We start from the raw sequence: 13,885 nt of genomic DNA, 5'->3' as shown, positions 1-13,885 counted from the left end.
AAAAAAATAATATTATAATTAATTATTTTAAATATATATATAATATATATATATTAATTTAATTAAATTAAATTAAAAATAAATAAATAAATAAATATATATATATATAATATATTAAATGATAATTAATAAATTAAAAATAAATATTTTATTTTAAATATAATAACTATTATATCATATATATTAATAATAATAAATATATTTAATTAATTTTATTTTAAAATATTATTAATAAATATAAAGTATTTAAATTAATATTTAAAAAAATATAATTAAATATTTATAGACATTTTATATAATATAAATATAATATATAAATTTAATATTTATTTATTTTATTATATAATTATTATAATATTTTTATTAAATTATTATATATATTTTTAAATATTATTAATTAAATAATAAAATTAATTTTAAATATAATTAAAATAAATACAATATTTTATTTATATAATATATATATTTTATTATAATATTTATTATATATTAAAATATTTTATTTAAATTTAATATAATTTATTATAGATTATAAAATATATAAAGTTTAAGAAAAAATAAATAAAGTTTAAATTATTATTTAATAAATATATTTTATGAAATATTATATACAGAATCATATTTATATTTTACAGAAAAAAAACATATTTAGAATATGTGTAAATATAATTTATAGAATATAATATATAGAAGAAAATATTTTTTTTATATATTCATAAAAATAGGAGTCTTATTTTGTAATTGTTTGAAAGGAAATGTTACATTTTATTATTTTCCTTTTTTACACTCATATTATGTTTCTTCCCAAAAAAAGAAACGAACATTATTTACATTCTATCTATATTAGAAAATACAAAAAACATATTGTTAAGATATTAATTATATAAGAAATGGAAGAATATTTAAAATTTTTTTTTCTTTGATTTTGTTTAAATAAATGAATAAATGATATTCATATATTTTTATAGCTTATTTAGAATGAGTTATATTACTATAGTAATATTTTCTGAACTATCAGGTTTAAGAACTTTTTTTTATTTATCAAAAATGAATTAACATATATTTTATATAAGGTACACTTCTCACTATTAGAGAATATCATTTTTTTTTTTTTTTCAATATAAAAGAGTAAACACATGATTAATAAAGAAATATTTTTGTCTTTTCCACATATGATAAATACAAGAAGTTATGCAGTAAATATGTAATGTTAATTTTATAAATAAATGACAAAATGAAACCTTGTGATTATAGATTTAATGGTACAATTTATATTGATTTACTACCAAAATAGCAAGTGTTTCTTCAGTTTTACATAAAAAGATTTTTTTAAAATACTATAAATCAAAAAAAAGTTTTTACATAATATATATGTATTTATATTGTGGAAATGATGATATATACATAAGAAGGAATTTTTTATTATATTTTTAATGTTACGAAAAAAATAAAGACAATTTTTTTTGAACTATGTGAAACACAAGGATATTTAAAAAAGTGGAATGTACTAAATGATTAAAAATATTCATGTTTTTTTTTATTGATAGTATTATACATAAGGAAAATATTAATTATCTAATAAATTGAATTTCATATACAGCTATAACATATTGTGTATTAATTATCACTATTGAAAATTAATATAAATATAAATATAAATAATTTTATGAAAACATTTGAAGAATTTTTCCTTTTAAACAAAATACACAAAAAAAAAAACACATGGAGTATAAAGAACTTATGAATTTTTGTGATAAAAATAATTTATGAAGGAAGAGTACAAATTTATTACATATATCTTTAAAAAGAATTCACAAACATATTTAACTGCATATAATATATGTTAAACGTGAAATGAGCAACGAACTGAACATAAAAAAAATATATATAATTTATGATAAAAATAAGAAATTGTTATATTATTTTTAATATTTTTAAAATTATATATGCATTATTTTCTTCCCATATGCTTTTATATTAATAAAATTAATATTAATATGAATTTCCAAAAATTCAAAAATATTTTTATGTTTTAAAAAAATGATAATAATCAAAATAGAATTTATAAAAACTACATATTTTCAATTTAACAAATATACTAATTTAAGCTTAAAACAATTAAATCTATATAAATTGAAAAAAAAAAAAGTTGCACATACGTATCTACATATATATAACATAATATTTGTTTAATAGTAATATCTAATTTTTCTTTATTTATGTTAAAGTTAATTATAAATATAATATATTTACTTTTAAAAATGAACATTAATAGGATATGTCTTTTTGACAACTATTAAAAAGGCATTATAAAATGGTATGTTTTTAAATAATAAAAAAATTTTCCTTTTATTATTTTGAACCTTTATTGTGTATTCAACATTTATATAATTATATTTTAATAAACTATTTGATATTAAAATTTTTATTTTAATAATATAGAATTATTATATTATGAATATAATGAAAATAGACACATTATTCATTTTATTTCAATAATTCATAAATACTTTCCTAAGCTTATATTAGTATTTTCTTACATTTCCTTCATTGTTTTTTCAAAGAGGCTACAATTTAGAGAAATGTGTATTTCAATTATTTAAAAAAAAATATATATTTTTATTCTTCATTCACTATATCTATAATTAATTTAAAATTGGATTAATTATATGCTTTTAAAAAGTTTTATGCATGTAAAGCCTTATAACAATAAAAAACACAAATTTAGGTAACTCTCTTTTTTTCTTTAATAATAAAAAAAAACAAAATTTTGATATTCTTTCACAAAAAAAATATAAATATATATATATAATAATAATAATAATAATAACAAAATAATAATTTTGAAGGTATTCTTAAATACATATAAAATAAGATCATACGTTAAATATAACATTTAGAATATTGAGTTTTAGAAAAATTTTGAAAAAAAATTTGAGGTGTTTTACACATTATATACATCTATATATTTTTTTTTTATAATATAAAAAGAAAATTAAAAAAAGAAGCATTTTATTAGGATTATATATTTTCATAAAAACAATTACTTAAATATATAATAAATAAGAAATTATATATAATAGTATATAGGTTTAGGTATATAAATATTTTAAATATTTTTCGTTTTTTACTATATAAATTTCACTTTAGAAATATAGAGAAGTAAATAAATATAAATAATAATATATTTTTTACCATGCTATAAAAAAATATACATGAAAGTATACAATTATATAAAAAAAAAAACATATTAAAATTTCACAATCACTTGCAAATATCTGCTTAGTTTTTTCAATTTAATTCTTAAATAAAATGAGAAAAATAAATTCTTGAAAGCAGAAGAGAGTTTTTATAGGAAAATACATGATAAAATAAAATGAGTATAATCATAAAATTATAAAATAAATAATACGAACCTAAAATCATTATGTCATTTAAAAGTCAGAGATATTTCTAAAAAATGCAAAAAAAAAAATTAGAAATCCTAGAAAAGTTTATACACACACGCAAAAAAAAATTAATATATAATATAAAAATTAATCCCAATAATAAAGAAATATGTATATATAAGGGTTTAAGGTATTATGGAATCATTATACCTTTAATATTATGTAAATGACCCAAAATAAAATAAATATGAATAAATAAAAATACGACCTAGAGATTCTTATTTTTTTAAAAAGATGTGTAAAGTTGTCTCTTTAAGAAATTACAATTTTTTAATAAATATATTATTAACAATTATTCTTATATCTTATTTTTATAATAAAGAATACATTATTTTCAGTTACTAAATTTTAAAATTATATAAGGACATATATCATTCTTTTAATAGAATAAAATTTATACTATTTAATTTTAATTTTTTTTTTTTTTATGATCAATATAAGAATTTTTATTTAAAAGACTAATATTAGAATTGAAAAAAAAAAATATATATATATATATACATAATATATAATAAAGTAAAACATTCCTGAACGTATTATATAAAAGAAAGGATTTTTATATTATTATATTTTTTAAATAAATAATACAGTGATACTTTTATATATTATTTTATTTTCAATGATATTTAATGAAAAGCCTATTAAGAAACAAATAAAATATAATATGTTTATTTAGTATTATTTTTAATATATACTTTAAGAAAGTATTTTAAAAACAGTTAATTCTTATATATAAGTTGAAGTGTCATTTATATGTATGTGAACCATAGTTTTAAGGGTTTATTTAAAAATGGAAAATATTAGATAATGATAGATATTTGAATAAAACAAAAAATAAAGATCACATATGTTCCTTGCTGAAACATACAATATTATAATATAATTGTATCCATTTATATAAAGTTTTGAATTTCATTTTATCAAACCTTTTTTTTTTTTACACCTAAAAAATTATTATCATTAAGAAGGGGATAGAACATTCCAAAAAACGTTTTAAGATATATTGTTTAACAAAAAATATATTTCATATTTAAATTAAATCCAATCCTAGAAGGAAAGAAGAAAGAAAAAAAAAAAAAAAAAAAAAAAAAAAAAAAAAAAAATAAAAAAAAAAAAAAAAAAAAAAAAAAAAAAAAAAAAAATGCGAAAAAAAAAAAAAAAAAAAAAAAAAAAAAGCATTCTTAAGAAAGTTATAAATAATATATAACATAAAAAATATAGTACATTTTTTTTTTTCATAATATTAAAGATAAATCATAAGAAAAAACATATAAATTTTCCTAATTACATTTATTGCATTGTGTAATATAATTTTTTTGCTTTTTTTTTTTCTAGTATATTATATATATATATATATATATATAGATATAGATATAGATAGATATTATATATCTATATGTCTTATATTTTATTATTATAAAAAGTTGGAGGGTACATAAATATTATATATATTTTTTTTTTTTTTTAAAGAAAAAATATCAAAAGCTATGAATAATAGAAAGGGTAAAACACAAGACTCTAATAAACAAATTAAGTCGAATATGAATATGGAAAAATGCGCAACGATAAAAGAGATTCATTCAACCAATGTAGAAATAGAAAGCTATGATAACAAAAGAAATGAGATAATAAATTATAGAAAAGAAAAAAATCTATGTTCTAATTTATCAAATATGGCATTAAATCCGAATTATTATCACAATGTTTCAAATCCAATAAGTTCACATAATGTAAATGTATATTCATCAAATAATAATATTATGAACTTTAACAAGTATATAAACGATGATAGTAGTAATGACATAACAAAACAAAGTAATTTGAGTTCTATAGAATCGAATACAATGAACCTGAATAATTTATACAACTTTAATAACATATGTAATGAAATCAATTCATATGGTTTTAAATCGAATACATTAGACAATACGAAAGTACAAAATATGAATTCTTCATATTGTAATCATATGAAATATTCCGATTATTACCAACATAAACCCTGTATAGGTAGTAGAACAGGTATCTTAAATACTTCAAATTCTTCAGAAAATCAGAGATATTCATCAGATGTTTCCAGATTACATAAAAATGATTATACTAAAATTTCCATGAACTTTCCTAACGCATCTAGTTCTGTTAATATGGACTCTAATGTTTATAATAGTAACCTAACAGCACCATGTGCAATGAATTCGAATCCAATGAATTATAATAATGGGCAATGGGGTTCGGATATTATAAATCTGATGCAAAAGACCAATATGAATAACTTAAAAATTAATGATCTTAATTTAAATGAAATCAATAAAATAAATTTTCAAGACTCTGGCATATCCATTTGTTCACATGAAAAATCGAAATATAAAAGACATAAAAGAGATTATTCGACAGTTCCTTATAATATCCTTTCAAATAATATGAAACCTAATCATATTACATCAAATAGTGTACATTCAAACAATATTTTATCTAATAATATGATACCAAATAATATTGCGTTAAACAACATGCTTTCAAGCAGTATGATACCAAATAATATGGCGTCAAGCAATATTCCATCGAACCATATGATATCAAACGATGGAATATCAAACAATATAATCTTAAGTAACTTGCTATTAAAAAGTTTATCAAACAAATATACTTTAAATAATATGGTATCTAATGATATGTTAAGTAATATGCCAAATAATATGTCAAAGAATGTGTTAAGTAATATGCCAAATAATATGTCAAATAATATGCCAAATAATATGTCAAATAATATGCCAAACAATATGTTAAATAATATGCCAAACAATATGTTAAATAATATGAGAAATAATATGTCAAATAATATATCAAATAATATGTCAAATAATATATCAAATAATATGTCAAATAATATATCAAACAATATTCCAAGCAACATGTTAAATAATTTACCAAAGAACATTTTAAATAATATGTCTAGTAATATGTCAAGTAACATGTCTAGTAATATGTTAAATAATATACCAAATACTATGTCCAATAAGATACAAAACATTATGTCCAATAACATACCAGACATTATGTCAAATAATATACCAAACAATATGTCAAATAATATGTCTAGCAATTTTATTTCAAGCAACTTGCCAAATAGCTTCATTTCAAATAATATGTCAAGTAATTTGTTTCTAAAGAGTTTGACTTCTAATAACTTTTTTCCAGATCATCCAATTCCTAACAACGCGAATTCAAAGAATTTCATTTCAAGTAACGTCAATTTGAAGAACTTTGTTTCAAACAATTTTATATCAAACCATATGGAATATAATAATAGAAAAAACAAAAATTCAATTGCTTCTTCAAAAGATGATACATTAAATAATGAAAATATGAATTCTTTATCAGAAAAATTAAACCCATTGATTTTATCTTCACCTCATAATATCCATAACGAAAAACAAGTATTCGATAATATCCATTCTTCTGAACATATGCAAAAAGATAAAGAGAAAATAAAAAATGATAATGTTATAAAACATACGCAAGAGGAACAAATAAAAAAAACACAAGAAGCGTATTTATTAAATAACTATTATTTAATGTTTCAACAGAAACTAGAAAATCAACAATCTTATGCGAAAAATATGCAAACCAATGACTCTGTAAAATTTAATGAAATAATTACTAACCAACAAAACATATGCAATAGTAGCATGCAAAACTATAATAATATTAATGAAGAAAAAAATAAAATGTATAATATAAAAAGACTATAATATATGAAAAAAAAACAAAAAACAAAAAACAAAATAATGATAATAAATAATTAAAATCATAAAAATAAATATTAACTAATCAATATATATATACATATATATATTTTTTTTTTTTATAGGTGTTCACATGAAAACATAACTCAAAATATGGACATAAGTACAATAAAGAATAATCATGATAAACAAATAGTAGTAAGTAAACGAAGTAGCAATGTTTTAAGACAAATGATTGATTTTCCAAGTGTAAACGACAAAATACAAAATGAATCCTTTACAAATAGAAGAAGAAAAACACGAGAAATTAATACACAAGATGACATTTGTACTGAGTTGAATAAATCTGAAACAATTAAAGATAGATTGAGATCAAGAGCAAGAAAAAAAGGTTTAGAAGGAGTTGGTGGTGGTAAAACCACAGAAGCTAATAGCCAATCTTTATCGAAATACGATTTTATTTTGAATAAAAATACAATTCCTAATAATACGATTAATTTAAGAAATAAAAAGGAGTCAAAACAAACTGTGCAACAAATGAATAATTCTAAAGAAACATGTTATCACATAATAGAAGATATAGATAGCAATGTAAATGAACAAATTACAAAGGAAATAGATACTAATGAAATAAAAAGTAGTTTAAAAGATGATGAAAATATGATGGAATTCTTATGTACAGATGAAAACAAAGAGGAAACGAATCAAAATCAAGAGAAAGAGCAAGAGCAAGAAAATATTGTGAATTGTGCTAATAAAAAGTTATTTAGTAAAAATGGAAGAAGTCGAAGAAGAAAAGGAAATAATAAAAATAAAAATAAAAATAAAAAACACGAAGAAAGGAAAGATGAGGAAGGCAAAAATTTAAAAGACAAGGATATGGAACAGACGAATGTAGAAGAAAATAATATTGAAGAGGAAAATGTTACAAAAGAAAATGAGGACAAAAACTCAGATGACAAAAACTCAGATGACAAAAACTCAGATGACAAAAATTCAGATGACAAAAACTCAGATGACAAAAATTCAGATGATAAAAATTCAGATGATAAAAATGTTGAGGAACCTAACAGTCAAGAGAGGGTACACAGTAGAAGATTCATACAAACACGATCCAGGTATAAACGCTCGTACAATGAAAAACAGAGAATAAATAAAAATGTGCATAATAAGCAATTAAACAAAATATCACAAAGAAATAATCGTAAGAGAAACATGAAAAATATGGACGAACAAAAAAAAAGTTCAACAGATATTTGTGATAATTCAAGAGAAATGGAAAATGATAAGAATGAAGAAAATGTAGAATTAGATAATATAAAAGAGTTAAATGAAATAATAAATAAAGAAAATATAGAAAATGATGAAAATCAACCATTTAAGGAAAATAATTTAGAAGAAATAAAATTAGATAATTCTGATGAAAGTATAAAATCAGATAAGCAAAAAACCAAAGGAAAGGTTAATGCTATAACAAATGAAAGAAACAGGAGAAAAAGGAAAAAAACAAAATGCACAGATGAGAAAAATGATCGGGGTAAAGATAATACACATGAACACATGACAGAAAAAAAAATGAAAGTTCAAGAAGAGTCCGAAGAGATGGAAAGGAACACCAATAATAACAAGCATAATTACGATGATAATAATAATAATAATGATGATGAGAATAAGAATAAGAATAAGAATAATACAGATTGTAAAGATTGTGAAGATAATATTAAAGAAAACAATATTATACTTTTAAACGGTAACGCAGAAAATATTAATAACGATAAAAATAAATTAGTAAGTGAAACAGTTGAATGTACAAATAATTTAAATGAAAAGAAGAAAACAGGAGAACAAATTGAATACACAAATAATGAAAAAATGCTATATTCTGTAAACGTTATAAATGATGATTATAATATGAAAAATATGGTGGAACATGTGTCTCATAATGATGTTGCATTAAAAAAAGAATTGAATTATTTAAATATAGAAAATAAAATACATGAAAAAGAATATATATTAGATAATAAGAAAGCCTTACGTGTTGCTAAAAACACAAATAAAGATATGTATCATAATATTGCAAAATCAGGTATTGATGAAAATATTCTTAATAGTAATTTTTCTGATAATTTCGATAATAAAAATAGTGCGAAAGATTTTCCAAGAGAATTATATTCTTCAACAGATGGAACTATGGATATCATAATTAATAGGAAAAAGAAAATATGGTCAAATATAGGTTGTATTAATTATATTGATAATTTTGTTGGTAAAGGATCTTTTGGAAGTGTTAGAAAAGTTTTATATAATGTAGATTTAAATAATGAGTATTTAAAATTTTATATGGATAAAATAAATGATGTAAATTTTCTTAAAGTGTTAACACACACATGTCATATGAAAAAGGGTTTAAGATATCTTATAGACAAATATGATGTAGCTTCTGATTCAGATTATTCTAGTTATTGGAATGATTATTATTTAGAATTAAAGGGCCAAACGGATGATGAGAAATATGAAGAAATAACAAAAGAAACAAAAAAGGTACAAAATGTGCAAAATGAGAAAAACAAAGAAATTGAAAAATCAATAAATAATTATATGACCAAACCCAATGAAAAGGAATTGGCTATTTTAGAATCCGATTTGATGTTAAATAACAAGTTAGATAATTGCGTATGTTGTCATAAGAAAAGATATTTTGAATTAGCAGTAAAAGAAATAGATATAAGTAGAAAAGGTAATGAGTTTCAATTTTTAAGAGAACAAGAATTATTATGTCATTTTAATTGCAATGTTATGAAACCATTAAGTACAAAAATTGGACATTTAAAAGATAAACAGAATTATGAAATATTAATGCATTGTGCTACTGGAGATTTAAGAAAATTATTACAAAATTTAATATATCATAGGAAAAAAGAATATGAAAAAAAAAAAAAGATAAATAAAATATTAAAATTAATTCATATTTTGTTTGGAAGAAAATATAATTGTTTTGAGAGTTTATATAACTTTGAATGTATAGGTTTATGTTATAAAAAGTTAAAAAATATAAAAATGAAATTAAATAATAGTACTATTGAAATAAAAGATCCAGAATTTGATTATATATATGAAAATATTAAAGAATATAATTGTGGTTTAACTGAATCAGAATGTAAGTTTTTATTTTTTCAAATAGCAAGTGGTATAAGTTTTATTCAAACATGTTATCAATCTAATATCGTACGTTTAACTGATATAAAATTACAGAATATTTTGGTATTTACAGATTCATATAATATATATAATCCATTAAAATGGCATTTATGTATATCTGATTTTGGTTGTTCAGCTATGGAATATGCTACATATTATTTGGAAAATTCAAAAAACTTTATGAGTGTATATAAAACTTTATTAAATCAATGGAAATATGAATTTAAAAATCAGTTATCATCATATTTCCAAGGTACTGTTTATACTATGGCACCTGAAGGTTTGTGTTATGATCATAATGGTAATTATAGGCAATCCAAATATAATAAATTGATTTATTTTTATGAACAAAATTTTGGTAATATTGAAAAAAGATTTGAAGAATTACAAAAACCAGCAATTTCTGTTAAACCTTCCATGGATAATTTTAAAATATTAAATATCAATTGTAATATAAATTTTAATCTCTTAAATGATTATAATAAAAAATATAATAATGAAGACGATGAAAAAAATGTATCAAAAAATACTCTTAGTTGTAAAAAGATCAATATGGATAACGAAACTAATGGAACAAATTGTAAAAATTGTAAAAATTATAAAAATTATAAAAATAAAAATGATATGAGTGAAAATTTAAATATCCCAGATGAACCTAGTAATATGAACAGTAGCAATACTAGTAATTATAGCAATAGTAATAACCCATCTGCATCCACTGAATACGTACCCTTTGATGTCAGATGTGATAGTTGGTCATTAGGTATAATTCTAGCAGATCTGGCAAAATGTGGTGTAAATTCATATGAATATATGATTATGGATAACTACAATGAAGAGGATAATTTATTTAATGAAGACGTTGAGACCATTAATAATATTATCTTAAATGATTTAGATGTTTTAAATGATGACGAAATGTTCTATATAAAATATATTATGAATTATTATGACATTGTAAGTTTAAAATGGGGTGATGACATAATACAAAATGAACTTATCAAAAATAATGTGCATACGTATACAAACATTGATACTAAAGAAAGTAAAAATAAAAATAATAGTAGTGAAATTAATAAGGATAATGCATATAATATGGATGAAAAGCATAAAAAAAATCATACACATAATAATAATAATAATAATAATATTTTTACTATCGCAGATGAAACAAATAAAGAGAATAAAAAAGCTCATGAAAAGAGTTGTAATAAAAATACACCAAATAATACCGATATGTGCTCTAATACTGTTGGTATAGTATCCAAAAAAAACGACATATACCTTAATACATTGAAAAAAGATGATTTAAAGATTTTTATGGAAAATTCAGAATCATTTACTCAACATTATAAATCATTAATATTAAAATACAAACAATATATAAAGAATGACAAGTTCATTAAAATGAAAAACGAATATGTATATTATTATAAAATTTATAGAAGATTTTTAAACGAGGAAAACATGAGAAGATGTATTTTATTACCACTTTTATTAATGAATAATAATATAGCATATAAAAGATGTAATGAAATTCACTCTTTTGCAAGAGTTGAATTAACCATAAAGAACATTGGTTCAGGTATATTTAAATTTAGAAATAAAAAAGAAAAAGAAAATTATATAAAAGAATTAAAAATGAATGTTCAGAATGATAATATGAATCAAAATAAAGATTATTGGTATAGTAGACTAACAAATAAATATTTAGCTTCTATATTAAAAGATATATGTCATGATGATTTTTATAATAGATTGAAAAAAATAAAAAAATGTTTTAATAAATATGAATTACCATTAAATTATAGTGATGAATATTGGGATCTATTAACTAATCTATTGAACTATGTACCATCCGAAAGATTATTAGCTTGTGAAATTCTTGGACATGATTTTTTTTCTGAACATAGTGAAAAAATTCATAATATTATTAAAGAAAATAATCATGAAAAATATGTTAAATTATTTGAAGATGAAAACTTTTGTAGTACTTTGTTAAAAAATTACAAACAAGAAAAGAAAGAAAAAAATTATATAAGTAGACCTTTCTTCCAAGATTTGAGAAAGAAGTTGGATGATGTAAATAAAGAAGATAATAAAAAAAATATTCAACCAGATTTTAAATTAAAACTGCAAAAATGTTCTATACCATTGGAAATGATTACAAACAAAATGAACTTACACAAGAAAAATTCAAAAGAATATTGTCATAATATTGATAACACTTATACTATTGATACTACAAATGACAGTAATAGTAATAATAATAATAATAATAATAGTAGTAGTAGTAATAATATTTTAAAGCATAAAAAAAGTGATGTTTTTAATACAAAAATAGTTAACCAAATAAATAATAATAAAACTATTAAATATATAATTTTAATGTATGAAATTATTATTAAGAATATGAAAAAGAAATGTGGCATGTGTAAGGACATAAAGAATTGTTTAAATTATAAACAAATAATAAATAAAATTAAGAATTTAGAAAATTTAATATTAAATTTCCAACTAAGTAAAAAAAATATTATATGTGATCAGAAAAAAAAAATTAAATTACCAATGTTATATTTAAGTAATATATGTAATAATATATATTACTTTTTAAATAATTGTTCTATTTTTGAAGAATTTAAAAATTTAGATATATTTATGAATATACATTTACCATTTGAACATTTATCTTTACCATTGTGTGATGAAAAAACATTTCGAAATAAAAATTTTGCTAATTTTTATTTTAAACCAATATATTATTATTCATTACCATATAAAATTTTACATGCTTGGTATACTGGACCTCTACATATTTATTTTAATCATCCATATGTACCTGATTATATCAAGCTTATTTGTTTAAGAGAAAAAAATATTTTAAGAAGAAAAGAAATTATCTTTTGGTTTGATGAAGATATTGTCTTAAATAATATTCTTAAAATTAAAGATATTCTTAAATGTTCAAATGACTTTTTATGTACTCCGTATGTTTCTCATTTAATAGGTAAACAACTTATATTACGAAAAATTTTTATTACCATCCTATAAAACATTTAATCATAATATAAAGAACATACATACATACATGCATATATATATATATATATATATATCCTTACCAAATGTTTTATAAACATATAGTAGGTATTTTTTTATATGAACTTTTTATATTATCATTTTTTTGCTTAGTGATCCTTGAATATAATATGTTCATTTGTATATTATTACAATATATATATTATGTATCTTTGAAAGAAGAAATTATTAAATTATTTTTGTGTTCAAACTTTTCAACTTCCTGAAAGAAAAAAAAAATACATACATAAATATATACATATATATATAATATGTCATACATTTTAATATATTTTTCTACAAAGATTTCACGTGAGAGACGAGAAAAAAATGGAATATGTAAAAAATGAACCTGTCTTATCATTTTTTATATAACATTTTATATATTTTTTTATTTTTAACAAGTAAAATGAGAGG

General features: G+C 19.4%; 1 protein-coding gene across 1 annotated transcript, besides 1 other annotated feature; it reads left to right on the top strand.

The window, feature by feature from the left end:
- Nucleotides 1-533: a sequence feature (interrupted by gap~centromere).
- A 4,403-nt stretch (nucleotides 534-4,936) lies between these two features.
- On the top strand, nucleotides 4,937-13,441 carry PGSY75_0718100 (exported serine/threonine protein kinase; the record flags this gene model as incomplete). The annotated part of the gene is made up of 2 exons (XM_018785023.1): nucleotides 4,937-7,176; nucleotides 7,318-13,441. The coding sequence occupies 2 exons, from the start codon at nucleotides 4,937-4,939 to the stop codon at nucleotides 13,439-13,441; spliced, it is 8,364 nt and encodes a 2,787-aa protein (XP_018642524.1).
- Between the last annotated feature and the right edge of the window lie 444 nt (nucleotides 13,442-13,885).

Source organism: Plasmodium gaboni, chromosome 7, assembly GCF_001602025.1.
Source record: "Plasmodium gaboni strain SY75 chromosome 7, whole genome shotgun sequence".
Classification (NCBI taxonomy): domain Eukaryota; phylum Apicomplexa; class Aconoidasida; order Haemosporida; family Plasmodiidae; genus Plasmodium; species Plasmodium gaboni.
This window is presented reverse-complemented; position numbering and strand designations above follow the sequence as displayed.